The sequence below is a fragment of the Ixodes scapularis genome, unplaced genomic scaffold (assembly GCF_016920785.2).
Source record: "Ixodes scapularis isolate PalLabHiFi unplaced genomic scaffold, ASM1692078v2 PGA_scaffold1__304_contigs__length_218370807, whole genome shotgun sequence".
NCBI lineage: Eukaryota > Metazoa > Arthropoda > Arachnida > Ixodida > Ixodidae > Ixodes > Ixodes scapularis.
In genome coordinates this window covers 108,620,716-108,637,439 of record NW_024609846.1, presented here as the reverse complement: position 1 = coordinate 108,637,439, position 16,724 = coordinate 108,620,716, and the positions used below count along the sequence as shown (strand labels likewise).

The 16,724-nt window shown below is 47.7% G+C and overlaps 1 protein-coding gene across 1 annotated transcript in view; it reads left to right on the top strand.

Moving 5' to 3' along the window:
* The window catches only part of LOC8033495 (neprilysin-1-like), a 200,871-nt gene that overhangs the window by 131,873 nt on the left and 52,274 nt on the right, over positions 1–16,724 (top strand). Inside the window, exons 10-13 of the mRNA XM_002404656.3 lie at positions 9,618–9,716; positions 9,771–9,848; positions 13,010–13,122; positions 13,217–13,275. Coding sequence (XP_002404700.3) covers positions 9,618–9,716; positions 9,771–9,848; positions 13,010–13,122; positions 13,217–13,275 — 349 coding nt within the window. The remainder of the gene's footprint in view (positions 1–9,617; positions 9,717–9,770; positions 9,849–13,009; positions 13,123–13,216; positions 13,276–16,724) is intronic.

The window sequence follows — 16,724 nt, the reverse complement described above, 5'->3', positions numbered from 1 at the left end:
ACAAGTAACGGCAGTTTATGCAATGTTGACGATACACAGCCGTGATCGCACGGTTTTTAGAAGCGCTATAGAACGAGCACAAGCGTCGAACTTCGGTACTCTGATTGATTTCTGTTTCCCCGCCGTGACACCACACGAGAAAAGCGATTTCGTTCTGTCTGTGAAACTAGGAACAAAGAAATCAAGATATAATCCCGTAATAAAACAACGCGAAATGGATCTCTGCAGCCAATACCCAACCGTTCGCGAGGTGACTGGGCAAAAGCATATATTGTCACGGGTGGTGACCAAAGGAACACTGAATAAACAGAAAGAAAGAAACGTTTAATGTGGCGAACTTGTGCCAAAAACTAAAAGGGTACAAAGATAATAACAGAGCGTCGCGGGCGTCGAAGTCGGCGTAGCAGCACAGTCGAACGCTGGGGCGAAACTGACTGCGGCTCGCCACGCGGAGCCCCTTATCTACATGCGTGGTCTTCTGGAATAATCGGCGAAGAAACTTCGACGCGTGGAACATTCGGGCCTGGAACAAGCAACATGATTCTCGAATTCTCCAGAACACTAAATTAGAGGAATAAACAAAAGACATGTCGCTCCAGGATTCGAACCCTAGCTTTTCGTGTGGGAGGCAGGCGCGATAACCATTAGGCCACGCGCGCGCTGCCTACTTGGCGAGCGCGCGCGGCAGCGTCGACACGTTGTTGGGCTTGAATACGGTGTCTGGCGAGCTGGCGGACTTCTTCTGCCCGTTGGGCAACCACCTGGGCGTCGTCGCTTCCGTCGAGAGCCGGTTCGTGGGGTAACATCGCGTCCAGCATTGTCGTTACCCTGCGCCCATGCACCAGTTGAAAGGGTGTCACTCCGGTGGTCTCTTGTACGGCCGTGTTGTAGGCAAAGGTGACGTACGGCAGCACCTCGTCCCATGTCTTGTGCTCCACGTCGACGTACATGGAAATCATGTCGGCGATGGTCTTGTTGAGTCTTTCCGTGAGCCCGTTGGTCTGCGGGTGGTACGCCGTGGTGCGACGATGGCTGGTGTGGCTGAGACGCAGGATTTCTTGGGTTAGCTGTGCCATGAACGATGACCCTCGGTCTGTGATGAGGACTTCGGGGGCGCCATGCCGGAGGACGATGGACTCGATGAAAAACTTGGCGACTTCCACAGCAGTCCCTGAAGGGAGGGCTTTCGTTTCGGCGTACCGCGTGAGATAATCTGTGGCGACGATTATCCAGCGGTTTCCCGATGTTGACGGCGGAAAGGGGCCAAGTAGGTCCATTCCGATCTGCTGGAACGGTGCGGTCGGGGGAGCAATCGGCTGCAGGAGACCGGCCGGTTTCGTTGGCGGTTTCTTACGTCGCTGGCACTCGTGGCACGATCGGGTGTAGAGGTGGACGGCTTTGGGGAGCTTTGGCCAGTAATACTTTTCACGAATACGGGCCAGTGTTCGGCTGTAACCGAGGTGTCCCGACGTCGGGTCGTCGTGACATGCTTGAAAGATCTCCTCCCGAAGGTCGGTCGGGATTACCAGCAACCACGGTGTGCTGTTGTCGCCGAAGTTCTCTTTGTAGAGTACACCTTGTCGAATGGCGAAGGTCGGCAATACTCGTGAGAAGACACGTGGCACGGTACCCCCCACCCCCTTCCAGGTGCTCGATTAATGCGCGCAGCTCAGGATCGTCCCGTTGACGTCGTGCCATGTCGTCGGCGTTTACAGCTCCTAGGAAGCTCTCGTCGTCATTGTCGTCGCTACAGCCGGAAGGGGTTTCGACGGGGGCTCTGGACAAGCAGTCGGCGTCGCTGTGCTTCCGGCCGGACTTGTAGACCACTGTCATGTTAAACTCTTGTAGTCGGAGGCTCCATCGAGCAAGACGTCCTGACGGGTCCTTCAGGTTAGCAAGCCAGCAGAGCGAATGGTGGTCCGTGACTACACGGAACGGGCTCCCGTACAAGTACGGGCGGAACTTCGTGATTGCCCAGACGACCGCAAGGCATTCTTTTTCAGTCGTGGAGTAATTTCGCTCCGCCTTGGACAATGTCCGACTTGCGTAGGCGATGACTCGCTCGGTGCCTTCTTGAACTTGAACCAGTACCGCGCCAAGTCCTGCGTTACTTGCGTCCGTGTGAATCTCGGTTTCCGCATCCTGGTCGAAATGTCCAAGAACAGGAGGCGTCTGCAGTCGTCGCTTCAGCTCGTCGAATGCCTGCTGCTGCTCCTCGGCCCATTCGAACTTCTCGGCGTCCTTCGTGAGGTTTGTGAGCGGTGCGGAAATCCTTGCGAAATCTCGAACGAAGCGCCGATAGTAGGCACATAGCCCAAGGAACCTTCGCACGGCCTTCTTGTCTCTTGGCACTGGAAATGCTGCGACCGCGCGAGTCTTCTCTGGGTCTGGATGAATGCCTTCGTTACTAACCACGTGACCTAAGAACTTCAGTTCGTCATAGGCGAACCGGCACTTTGACGGCTTGAGAGTGAGCCCGGCGGTCTGTATGGCATGGAGAACCGTGCGGAGTCGTCGCAAGTGCTCGTCGAAGTCAGCTGAAAATACTACGACGTCGTCCAGGTAGACGAGACAGCTCTGCCACTTCAGCCCTGCCAGTACGGTGTCCATGACACGCTGGAAAGTTGCTGGCGCCGTGCATAGTCCGAAGGGCATCACCTTGAACTCGTAGAGTCCATCCGGCGTGACGAAGGCTGTCTTCTCTCGGTCCCGTTCGTCGACCTCGATTTGCCAGTAGCCGCTCTTCAGGTCCATCGATGAAAAGTATCGAGAGTGGCGCAGCCGGTCTAGAGTGTCGTCGATGCGGGGCAGTGGGTAGACGTCTTTCTTCGTAACCGTGTTGAGCTGCCGGTAGTCCACGCAGAACCGAAGAGTTCCGTCCTTCTTCTTAACCAGTACGACTGGAGAGGCCCATGGACTGCTTGAAGGTTGGATTACGTCGTCATTCAGCATCTCTTGAACTTGCCGCTGGATCACCTCCCTTTCCTTCGCGGAGACTCTGTACGGTGATCGATGCACAGGGCGCGCGTCGTCCTCGGTAACGATGCGGTGCTTGGCAACCGCGGTCTGGCGCACCTTCGACGACGTCGCAAAGCAGTCGCCGTATTCGGCGAGGAGGTTAACCAGCTGACGTCGTTTACGGTCCGGAAGCTTAGGGTCAATGTCGAGCTGCGCTAGCGACGTACTGTCTTGCTGGGACGGCGAGAATTCGTCAGTAATCGCGGTGATTTCGGCGGGGTTTCGGAGTTCCTCGACGTGGCCCACGGCTGCACCTTTCGTGAGGTGTTGCGTTTCGTTTCGGAAGTTCGTCACGAGGGCCACAGTCCGCCCATCCTGAAGTTCAGCTACTCCCCTTGCGACGCCTATGCCTCTTCCCAGGAGCAATTGGAGGTTTCCCTCGAGAAGAACTTCACCATAGGAAGCTTCATCGATCCCGACAAGTACGAAAACACTCGACCGCGGTGGTAGGTTTACGTGGTTTGCGAGGACTCGGACCGTGGGTGACGTCGCTTGGGGTTCCTCCGATGGTGGAGCAGGTTTTCGTAGCGTCAGCCGGTTTGTTCCGAGGTCGATGACGGCGCCATACTCGCAGAGAAAGTCCATTCCGAGGATAACGTCCCTCGAACAGTCTTGCAGAACGACGAACTTGACAGGGCACGTTTCACCGTGGATCTCGACGCGAGCAGTGCATCTCCCGACCGGTGTGATGAGATGTCCTCCGGCGGTTCGTATTTGGGGTCCTTCCCACGGCGTCATGACTTTTCGAAGGCGGCGGGAGAGCCTCCCACTCAAGACTGAGTAGTCTGCTCCGGTGTCCACGATTGCCGATGCGTCGTGACCGTCGATGACGACGTTTAGGTTGTTGGACACCGTTGCAGGGGCGTCGTAGCGATGCGTGGCGTCGGGAGAGTGGGAGCGCTCCGGCGTTCTTGGAGGCTCTTTTCGTCGGTCGTCTTCGGCAACTCCACCTCCAGGGGTTGCCGCGCCTAGTTTCCCCGGCGAGGAGCGAGGGGTGACAGGCTTTCACGTCGGGGTCGGTGCATCGGCGAAGCTGGACGTCGCGGCGATGGCGACCGGAACTCTCGGCGGGACGCAGGCTCGGGGGACTGGGGTCGTCGCAGGTACTCGTCGATCTCCCGAGGGCGTTCACCATACCGGGGGCGCGGGTCGTTTGGGTGGAACCCGCGCAGCCCAAGTCGTCGGTATGGGCATCGGCGGTACACATGGTCGGGTTCCCCGCAGTGGTAGCAGAGCGGGCGTCGGTCGGCCGTTCGCCACACGTCGGTCTTCCTCGACGAGGGTTGCTCCGGGCGGACGTCCTGGACTTGTCCTTCCTGGCGTCGAGGATACTGTGGCATCGGAGGGTCTCGTCGGGGTGGCGCCGTGGCCTGGCGGTTAGCTTGCGGCGGTCGTCGGGCCATGGCGGCGTAGCTCAAAGTCGGCTCCTCTGGCGTCGTCATGTTGATCGGAACCTCAGGTTGAAAGGCCCGATGAACTTCATCTCGCACGACCTCGGCGAGCGACAGGGAGGACGGGCGATCCATAGCGGGGAGCATCTTGCGGATTTCTTCCCGGACGACTTCACGGATGATGTCACGGATGCCTGGGAGGTCGGTACCAAGGTTGTATCCGGAAGTCGCCAGAGTAGTCACGCCAGGGTGTCGCTCGTAGTGCCTGGCGCGTGCTAGTAGGGCACGTTCCATATTCGTCGCCTCCGTGACGAACCCGTCCACAGTTGTCGGGGGATTGCGAATGAGACCTCCGAATATCTCGCTTTTCACACCCCTCATCAGGTGTCGCAGCTTCTTCTCCTCTGTAGCCTGAGGATCGGCGCGGGCGCTCAGGCGAAGAACATCCTCGACGAAGCCGGTGACGCTCTCGTTGGGGCCCTGGGTTCTGGTTCGCAGTAGGTCCTCGGCTCTCTCTCGGCGGTGGTGGTTGCTGAACGTAGCCTTGAGATCGGTCTTGAACATGTCCCACGACGTCAAAGAGGACTCATGATTCTCGTACCAGTGCTTGGCGGTACCCTCAAGCGAAAAATAGACGTTGTTCAGGCGCTGCTCGTCGGTCCAGCAATTGTGGCGGGCAACGCGTTCATACTGGTCAATCCAGTCTTCGACGTCTTCGTATTGCTCGCCGTGGAATGGAGCAGCCGTCCGCGGTACGACGGGCAGGTAAACGACGGCTGGAGCGGCCGGGGTCTCCGACTGGTTGGCCATCGTCGTCCTCCTTGTTTGCCTGGTCCTGGGTGGCAAGGGTCCTAACTCCGGGGGTAGGCCAAGGTTCCGGCGACTTAATCGGACCTCGGTCTGGTCCTCGTTGGGTTCTTGGGGGCTTGTGTTCGGACTTGCACTCCGAGAACTCGGAGGGGAGCGCTGCACGGGCATGCGGTTACCCCGCACCTCCACCAAAATGTCACGGGTGGTGACCAAAGGAACACTGAATAAACAGAAAGAAAGAAACGTTTAATGTGGCGAACTTGTGCCAAAAACTAAAAGGGTACAAAGATAATAACAGAGCGTCGCGGGCGTCGAAGTCGGCGTAGCAGCACAGTCGAACGCTGGGGCGAAACTGACTGCGGCTCGCCACGCGGAGCCCCTTATCTACATGCGTGGTCTTCTGGAATAATCGGCGAAGAAACTTCGACGCGTGGAACATTCGGGCCTGGAACAAGCAACATGATTCTCGAATTCTCCAGAACACTAAATTAGAGGAATAAACAAAAGACATGTCGCTCCAGGATTCGAACCCTAGCTTTTCGTGTGGGAGGCAGGCGCGATAACCATTAGGCCACGCGCGCGCTGCCTACTTGGCGAGCGCGCGCGGCAATATTACCTCCGTGCCTTTACCCTCTGCGCACCGCCAGAGAGAGTCATACAAACTCCTTTGCGCTATTATCAACACGATTGCGTTTGCAAGCCGGTAGTTTGACTCGGCTGGGATTCGTCCCTTCTGACTTTCATAGCTCTCTATGAAACCAGAAAGGTAGATACTTTTCTCCATTGGGTTGGTTTGCCCGGGGCCTCCAGTTATTTACGGCCAAAATCACACTAGAGGCGCTTCAGCAATGTTTACTCTGGTCGACACACGTGCTCCTTAAAGATGCCTGTCGTCAACTCTTTCCCAAAAGATACTTGAAGAGCCAATCTTAGAGGCCGACGGATAACGAGGCCTTAGACCTCAAAGAAATTATAACAGAAATTTGGCGTCGTCATTCCCAAACTGGTTGCCGGACGAAATCCAGGGTTGGTAATAGTAACATAAGATACGTACGGCAGAATTCCCTGCCATAAATAAAATGATTTGGCTAACGCCAATGTAACGCGAAATAGGTGCAAAGAGTTTTGCGATAGGAAGCGTAAACCGAAAAAAGAAAAAAAAGAAAGAAAGAAAGAAAGAAAGAAAGAAAGAAAGACTGAAGAAAAGGAGAAATTAGAAAAAAAAATCTCTGGTGACTTGGCCAAAAAAAATTCTGTTCATGTGATTTTTCTTGCCACGTGACCAAACAAGCAAAAAAAAAACGAAAAAAAAAATAACACGAGAAAAAAAACCATCCCCTGCCCGGTTTCGAAGCTAGGCCCTCTTGATCGTGAAACTAGCGCGCTATCCGTTGCGCCAACATAACTTTTTTTTATTTCTTTATTGCAGCCAACATAACTTTTTTTTTCTTTCTTTATTGCAAGTTGCGCCAACATAACTTTGCCAGTAATGCTCACGCATTCCCACATCATAGGCGAAAGCTTAGGTGCCTTCGCAGTTTTTCATGCATGTGTTATTTTTATTTGTGGCAAGGGTTCACGTCCAGAATGCTTTTAGAGTTTTCGACCAAAACGAGTTTTCTTCATCCGAGTCACCTTCTAGAACCAGTAGACCGCACTGGGTCGTCCGGCTAATCAAGCAGCTATTTTCAAATTCTCTGGCGTGCCTGTCCTCGGATCCGAGGTCGCCGCTTGACAAGCTTAACTTTCTTCCACCTGGTAGCCGGAACCACCACGGCCAGCTTTGTTCCGTCCCCACTCCCTCTCGAGAGGATGGCCTCGCCCCGAGGCATAGCCTCCTCCATACGGAGAAAGCCTGGCACATCGACGACGGAGCAATAGGGCGCGCGGCCGCAGGTAAAAGGAGAGGAGGAGCGCGCCGAACGGTGACCAATATGGTAGCGCAGAGCAGAAAGGGCAGACCTAGACAGCGAGCGCTTGGGTCATGAACGGCCGCTCCCCGAACCACGCTTGTTTTTGTGTTTTCGTCACCGTCGTTTTCGTACTCCGGGAGAAACGGGCGCGGCGATTCGAAAGGGCGCAGGGAGAAACGGGAAAGGATGGACGTTGAGTTTCTGCTCTCCACGATAGCGACAAGAAAAGAGAGAGAGAGAGAAAAAAAAAAGATTGTTTCTGCGTTTGGCCGCTCGCTCTTTTGTGGCGCTAGCAGCAAAGGTTCTCTCCGCTCCCGTTTCTCCACCCCTCCTTTCCCATTTACGGCGGCCGTCTTTTCACGCGACGCGCCAGGCTTTCTCCGTATAGAGGAGGCTATGCCCGAGGCTAATCCCATTCTCTAAACCTCCTTCCATCCAACGCTTGACCTTTCCCTCCCCGTCCCCCAGCTTCGGGAGAGAAGGTTCTTCTCTGCAGAACGTCCCGTTTGTACAGCGGCTTTAAAGTTCAGAGATTGTCCTGTCTTTATCGTCCCTTTTGTGTCTCCACTTTTTAATGTTTAAAAAGTATCAACACGCTAAAATAGGACAATTTCTGGGATTTCATTTTCATCCCCCAAGTGTGATGCGGGAACCGCGCCATAGAGCCACGGTCGTTTCCGCACTTTGTTATCGCTAGGATTTGACAGTGCTCAATCACAATGCAAGACACGCACAGAGCCACGCTCGCTTTTGCAATGCGCCGCATAAAGGAATGTCCAAACAGGACACGACTCCGACAAATCGTGAAAATTGAAGCGGGCTTGAAGCGGGCGCGTCCGCTTCAATTTTCACGATTTGTAGGAGTCGTGCGTTTTGTAGTGTCCAGTTTGGACACCCCTTAATAATGATATATCTTGTTGAGACGTGCGCACATCCGTCTTGCGCAGTGTTAGCTCAATGGCAGCACTTTCTGTAAAGGCGGATTCACACCGGGGATAGCAGTCGCGCGATCCAGCTAAATCGCATCGCAAAAAAAAAAAGAAAAAAAAAAGTAATTAGTTGGTCAATTTGGCGTGCGCGATGAGCGAGTCCAATGCCTTCGTTGGCGAGTCGCGTCTCGAAAACTCTCGCTCCGAACGCCGTTGGTTGGCTCGGCCTCTCCGCGACTAGAGTGCATCGCAAAACGTCGGGTCAGCAAGCGACTGCTCAAAACCCGTCACTTTTTGCCCGCGATGGTCGCTTTTGCGATGAAAGTTATGGCGCGACTAGATCGCATCGCCGGTGTGAACGCGCCATAATGTCGAACCAGTCTCACGGCGCGTCCCGATATTGGCTTGTGTACCTACGCGCGAGTAAAACATCTGGCACAATTTGCGTTTGCAAAGCCTGCTCCAGCCGCGTCAAAACATTCAGCCAACCTTTGGACTGCAGAAATCAAGAGACAACCAAAATAAGATAAAGTTGCCAGCCGAATAAAACTTGATTTCTATTTAATTAAGATGAAGACCACCCGCGTACATCAAATACCTCATCAGCCGAACTCCAAGGCAGTAAGCCTAGTTCTGGCACTTGTTTGGCACCTTTGGCCCGTCGCTGCCAGATCACAGCCAAACTATCGGGAAGCGAAGCCTAACTTGGGCACTCACTTGGCGACTTGGGCCCAAAGATGCCAGATCTCAACCGAACTACAAGGTAGTAAGCCTAACTCTGGCACATTTGTGGCGATTTTGGCCCGAATGTGCTAGGTGACAGCCGAACTGTCAAAAAGTGAAGCCTAACTTTGGCATTAGTTTGGCGATTTTGGCCCGAAAATGCCAAAGCTCTGCCGAACTACAAGGTAGTAAGCCTAACTCTGGCACATCTGTGGCGATTTTGGCCCGAATGTGCCTGGTGACAGCCGAACTGTCAAAAAGTGAAGCCTAACTTTGGCATTAGTTTGGCGATTTTGGCCCAAAAATGCCAAAGCTCTGCCGAACTACAAGGTAGTAAGCCTAACTCTGGCACATCTGTGGCGATTTTGGCCCGAATGTGCCAGATGATAGCCGAACTATCAAAAAGTGAAGCCTAACTTTGGCATTAGTTTGGCGATTTTGGCCCAAAAATGCCAAAGATCTGCCGAACTAACGGGCAGTAACCCTAAATTTGGCATTTGTTAGGCGATTTAGGCCCGAAGATGCCAGATAATAACCGAATTACCCGGGAGCGAAGCCTAAGTTTGGCACTTGTTTGGCGAATTAGGGCCAAGATACCCAGACTGTTCCCAAGGGAGGTCAGGTTTGGCACTACTTTGGCTTCTTCGGGCTTTTTAATGCCCTAAACTGCCAGACGCAAGCCAAGTTTTGGCCCAGAACTCGGTGCTGCCTGGGTTGTATTCGTAGCTTGGGATATTTCAGAAAAAATGAAGCTAAGATATAAAATGTACAGGTCAGGATTCCTTCAATAAAACATTAAAATTTGTTTTAATATGATTATTGTATTTCAATAGATGGACAAATTAGTGGGTGTCATTAACAGTACTTTTGGAGAGATGCTTGAAAATAATACATGGATGGATAATCCTACACGTGAGGAGGCAATGAAAAAGGTATTGACCCTTATTCATAGTGCGACCATCTACTTATTAGGTCATTCATTTCAGCTTCAAAAAATGGCAGCGAAAATTTATTACCCTCCTTGGATACTGAACGACACGTATCTTAATGGCCTTTACGAACACGTGAGTTATATTACGTCGATTACAGAATAATATTCTTTCAAAATATGGTAAGATTGGTTTACGTGTTCTAGGTATTTTCAAGTGTTCTAGTTTTCATATATACAGAGGTTGCAGAAATATGGCAATACAACCAATAGGTTACATTTTTTTATATTTTAAAAACAGCTTGTTTAAATTTATTTGCGGCTATTCCTTTAAAGTCCGTGAGACTTAGACAAGTGCCCTCTTCACATGGTATTAATGAAGCATTCATGACATTAGGTGAGGAGATAGTCGTCATGGTAATTAGGTTAATTAGAATAAAATTCGTTCATCAACCTTTTAGTTATTACTTTTTATGGTCATGTTGCAACGGCAGTTTAGGAGACGTGCGAAATTTCTCGGACGCCTCGCAACATTGAGCGCGTGCATACGGTCGGTTATCTTTGTTCAGTCGACATCGGAGAGCCGGAGAGCCGCTGAAACGTATTGATCAACTGTGTAGCCCACCGGAGGGTTGACGCAACGATGACATTTTTTAAAGTCGAACCGTAGCATGCGGCTAAACAATCTGCAAGCTTCTCATGCCCTTTCTTATGACACCCTCGCAACTTGTGCGTGTCGACAGCGACGTCGTGTGGGCAGCAGAGCATGTCGTACGTGTTGGCAATTCGGAGCGTACACGCTGCCCTCATCGGTGTCGGCAAAGGTATGTGACTCAGGGTATGTGAATACTGTTGCTTATGAACATGAACCAAAGGACTTACACTTGATAAAAACTATGCTTTAGAAACAACACGCAATCTAGAAACAGATCGCTATTATGCGTGCTCATTTAAAATCTGGAGCCTTTTACCTCTGATTGCGTCGTCACATTTGCTTCGAAGGCACGCCGACACCTTGCCACTTTATATCCCATCTCACGAAGTGTGTTCAGTGCACGCGAATGCACGTGTTAGAGTACGTCCCTTCGCAGCATGCGTTGTGTGCATGAAAACTCGGGCAGAAACGACGCTTTCAAAATCATCGCGCTCGCAGCAGCGCCGGCACTGAAGACAACTTTAACAGATTATTTTGCGCTTAGGACGTCATAGGGGCGTTTCAGTGCACTGACAAGTTGCAAAGACGCAAAACGGTAAAATAATTAGGAAGGGTATGCTCCCAACGGGCTTTCACCTTGCTGTGATTGAGGCTTGATGTACGCTAGAGCAGTGCCTTCGCGGAGTGGGTTATTAGCGCTTACACCCACCGAAGGGTAACAAAGAAGTTTACATGCAATGGAGCGCTTCACTGTCAGAAAATCGCCGCGATTTAAAGCACTCGTCCGAGTGCATCGCAATAGAGAAGGAAGTCAACGGGGTTGTGCCATCACAGTTACATCCTGCAAGGTTGCAGTCCCCGATGTGCATAAACCCTTTTCGTTGAAAGCAGCTGTGTCCTTTCCTGCAGTACATTGCATTAACGATAGATAGCATCCTTATGATCTCGCTAACTGTACACATCGCGAGGCTTAGTGCGGGCATGACATCGGCGCTTCTTGCGCAATCTTCGAACAGCAAATGTTAGAACGCAAGGTTTCAGCACCCTTTTTGGTTCCCCCAAAGAATTCTCAAATATGCGTAGCTTTTGTGATAGGATTTGAAGTGTCAAAATAAAAGTGGAGAAACCCACGATGAACATGCTAACTGCTAAATTACTCGAATGAAAATAATAAACGAATAAACGACACATTTGAGACACATACCTTGTCTCATTGCTGTCGTTTACGCCACTTTGCTTGCAGAGGGGGACAGCAATTTCATGAGTCTAGCCGGCAGAAAAAGAAGATCGCGGAGGGCACCCCAGCGCGCATTAACCCGTCCCGCGGCGTTTCTCGAACTAATCAAGATGGCGGATCTAGTTCTTCTCGCGCCTAGTAGATGACGCCGTACATTTCGTATACCTACTATTGACGGCAATTACTATTAAATACAAGACCAATGAAAAAATCCGAAGGTGGAATACTTTTCAATAAGATATTATTTGATAATTTTTACGTATTTAGCCCTAATTCAATATTGCCCGCAAAATGGGCATTATACCTGCCTACATTAAGGCTAAGTAGAGTGACGTGGTCGTTCTAGTCACGTCGACACAGGTTTCGTCGGCGCACCGACCGAAAAACGCTACCGAGATAGTGAGAACTTGACTGAAACGACTACGTCACTCTTCCAAGCGACAGTGTCCACACAGCTTGTGTTACTGTTTTTGCGGGCAATTTTTAGGTTTGGATAAAAACGTGAATATTGATAAAGTATTATCTAAAAAACCTTTGCAGTATTGCTATACTTGTCCATCACTCTGTCCTGCAATAATAATTACCGTCAATACTGCAATCCAAACATAACACCTAAAACCAATATTAAAAAATATATATATTAAAAAAATTGCCAATGAGCGTACTTATTTTGGTGATTATTTCCTCATCTAGTTTCCGTGCTGCTTGATAAAAGCTGGGCGAAGACGGCACTTGCCTAACCCTCACCCCATTTTGATACAAATATATGTTCGAGTTCAAAACGAAGCACCGTCGTCTATATACGGCTGGCCGTATATACAGGGTGTTCATCAACAACCACGAATACTTATTAAATACAGTTCAAATAAATGAGTGCTTAACTCGAGGGAAAAGTGAATTTTACGTCATTACCTTTAGATATGCTCTATCTGAGTACCGTATTTTTCGAACTTTAGTCCGCTCTCAGTGCATAGTTCGTTATTGGCAAATTCTTGTTCAAAACAAAACAAAATGCTCTTTCTTAGATTGTCCGCACCTGCTGCATAGTTCGAAATCGGTTCACTCTTCGCACCTAATGTCCAGTAAACGGGCAAAAAAAATTCATATACTGTACATTTTTACAAATGCCACCTTTAAGAGCTCACGACGAATCTGCCATCTTACACAAATCATCATTAAACTATTCTTTCATTCACAAAAACCGTCAAGCATCGTCATAAAGAACGTTCAAGAAGAAATAAATCTTGGCATAGTCCGTACCTATATGATGGTCCGCACAGCGTAACATTTCACCTTAATAAGCTATAGTCCGTCGTCTAAAGTCCAAAATACATGGTTTATGTTTTAAGGGGGAAAAAACTCGAGACATGCAAACTATGAATATGTCTTTTGCTTTGTTTTATAGGTGCCTCCTGTTTTCTTGAACGATTCGTTTCTGAATGTTCTCCGCGGCCTGATTCTAAATAGCGACATTCAACTACTTTTAAGTTTACGAAAACCATATAGGAAAGAAGATGCGTGAGTATTGTCAATTCTTGTTTTCTTTGATTTATTTTATTCATATTGGTATCACTCTTGCAGAGAGTTACAATTCTTTTATGAAACTGTCCAGGTGGTACACACGTGCGGCAGTGGCAGATGCGTTTTACTATCCAATCACTTATGACATCAGTAAGTACCCGAAAAAAAACTAATTCCAGAGCAGTAGGGATCCACTTTGAATTTTCCCTTTTCCTTCCCTAGGCTTAAAACAGTCATCACGGTACACTAGATCACGTTGTTACATGTTACATGATCGCGAAACATGTTAAGGCATCTCTCAAATTAATGTATATATTGTTTGCGCTGTGGGTTTGCCTAGAAAACCAATCGAAAGGAGACTGAAATTATGCAGGAGCAGCTTAGAGTAGCTCGATATTTTGTTTTTATTTATTTACTTGAAAATACTATCAACTCTTTCTTGAAAGACATTGCAGGGAGGGTATTCCTTACAAATATACACACATCAATGCAGAGCGCGGTTGACAACACATATTAATACGTACCCAGTACAAGTTTGTGACTCTAACAGGTTAACAGCTGAGTGATTAATGTTTAAAGGGTGGTGCCCTTTCTACATACACGATTTCGCTCGGCAGTCGGCTCCTGGCTATATTCGATGTTATAAAAAAATAGTATTGCTTGAAAATGTCGGTTCGACTGTAGGACGTTTGGATTGTTTTGGATTGGTGTAATCTGCCTGGCACTTCTTATCTGCAGGGTCAATATATGTATTTGGGGTAAAATTAAACTTGTTGTTAATAATTTAAAAAAAAATCATTTTAAGCGCTGGGCTTCCTTTCCTTGTCTGAAATGATTGTAGATTGCTCGGGTGGAGCATTTCTGTTGAAGATGTCATCCTCGTGTAGTTGGAGTGAACAAAGCCAGAACCTTGTCTTAGTACCTTTTTATCAATCCATCAATATTTTGGTTAAGGATACCAGATATCACAACTATATTTTAAGATTGGTTTTATGTATGTTTCATACGAGCCAGTTTTAACTTATCTGGTTGCATGTTTTAATTTGTCTATTAGGAAGTATAGTTTCCGATATGCCCTTAAGCAGGAGGTATCACTGTGTTCACTCCACGTCCAATCTTTTCCGAAGGTAACTCCGAGATGCTTGAAGCTTTACACTATTCTCAGTGCTTTATCACTATGATAATATTGGAATAAAAGGGAACTCTGTTTTTTAGTAATATGGGCCCATACAAACTTCACAAAACTGATTTTTATATTCCACGTGTAGCACTATTCTTGGTGGTCAAGATACCGATTTAGTTATGTTAGTTGTTACGGAGGGCTCAGTGTTGAGCAGGTAATAAAATTGTCCAAAAAACGTCTGACGTGAAAGTAACTGCATCTTAACGGGGTTCTTTCGCCATGACTGAAAATTTTTATCATCAGTATCACCATTCTTAGTCCCAGGCTTCGTGTTTCAATTTTGAAACTAAGTAAAAACTCCTTTGCGTCTTTATGTACTCCGTGTCAGCAATAGTTTTATCATTCTCATCAGTATTTTGCACTGCGCGAATCTGCCGTAGTTTAAACGCTTTTTGGTTTATGCTTGGCGAGTTTTCGTGGTCACAATTGTTGTGTAATTTCATAATTAACTAAAGATTAAATTTCAAACTAAAATAAATGTATTCAGCCAACTTAGTTTTTTTTATTCTTCTTTCAGCATTCTCTTTTGTGTTAAAATTCTTTGCTAGGTTTATTATTCTAGATATCTTCTTGTTTATAATCACTCTTTTTATTCCCGTCCTCCAGACTGCGGCAAATGCCTAATCTTTTCCCTTAGTCAAAAGTCTGAAGATCCCCAAGGTTTAGTATATTAAGATTGAATCCAGTCATTAATATTCTGATGTAGTCCAAGGGATTTTAATTTTGATAGTTTTCTCTGCATAAAAATATATACAGGTGACAAATTTTTTTTTATTAGTGTGGGTGCCATATCACGAGTGGTTTTAATCACTTGAAGGATTTTCTGACAAACTCGACCGGCAAAGCAAATTACTGGTTCTAGGTGATTGACACCAGGAGTCTCCGGGAGTCTCTTTGGTTGATTCACTGCCCGGGACTACAGTTAAACGTTTCTTGATCAGCGCGTTTTCGATGTTCAAGAAGTGATAAACGTTACACTTAATCGATTAGATTCATTTTATTATTAAAATATTTCTATTATAAGGGATCTTAACCTCTTGTTCATACAATGTATCCAATTAGGTTACATGGTCACTTGTGACTAAGAAGAAAGAGTAAGCTAAGCCCCGAGAGGCCGTTCAAATACCGGAAATATTTTGCAAAAACAAAAGGGGGATTCTTTTCACAATAGGCACCTGAGAGAATGCAGTTCCCTTAAACACTATCCATTGATAAACGCAATTAACTTTGGCTCTGTAAGTTGTAATGTATATTTATTATGTTATTTTTGCTCAATAAACAAAAAAGTGTAATTTAATTAAGAAAATATCCACTCCAACAATAATTTGTAATACTGGAGACTGCCGCTTTCCTTTCAAATGTTAAATGCAAGTTTTGCGCTGAACCATTATTTGTAATTCGTTTACATTTAACCTTCAAATGTTCATTTCACTTTTGCTTCAAACGTTTTCAAATAAAAAGAGGTAATAAATTATGTTCTAAATTTTCTTATGTGTTGTTTTATATTAATAACAGTATATTGGAACAAAAAAAAAACAAAAAAAACAAAGAGCAAAATATTTTTGAACGACACTAAAATTTAATCGAAATATTTATTATTCTTTTGTTCCGGAGTCACACCAAAAATTTCTAAGCGTTTTCTTTGGTTTAAGGAATATGTATTTAAATGTAAACATTTCGGCGGAACTCCATCTTGTTAGGTAAGTAATAGGAAAAAGTACTACGTAGACTCTAACCTGTTTCTTCAATGTTTTCGACGTTTCGAAGCCAGCTCGGCACCTTGTTCACGGGTGACTGGATATTGGCCCAAAGGGTTGCTACCTTTGAGTAGCAACACAGAAACAGAAGAAGAAAACAAAGCTAAGAGGCAGGAGAAGAAAACGACGACAGGTTGCTACCTTTGGGCCCATATACAGTCACTCGTGAACAAGGAGCCGAGCTGGCTTCGAAACTTCGGGCACATTTAAGAAATTGGTTAGAGTCTACGTAGTACTTTATCCTAAGGAATAGGTAAGGTACTTCGGTATTCGCTCCACCCAGCGAGAAAGGTGACAGTCCTCGTTGGGTGACAGCCGCCAGAGGCACCAGAATAGCTCTCTGTGTTTTATTTTTTTCCTTAATCAGTAAAAAACAAAACAAAAAAACTAATAGGCTCTCGAAGCCTTTATCAAGGAAAACAAGAATGAGGGTGGCCCTCAGCCTCATTCGACAAGTGAGGTAGGCGACTGGACATGGCATGCTTGCTGGAAGTGCTGGATAAGGTGCGACGACTTCGGAGGAGCCCGAATGTATTGAAATTTGGGGAAGAACAAATGAAACGCCAACCGTAACAGTAAACTTGAGTGCATGTAGTCCTTGAGTACCAGCCACACAGGTCAGTGTGGAGCAGGCGTTCTCGGCGCTGAAATTTACTTCA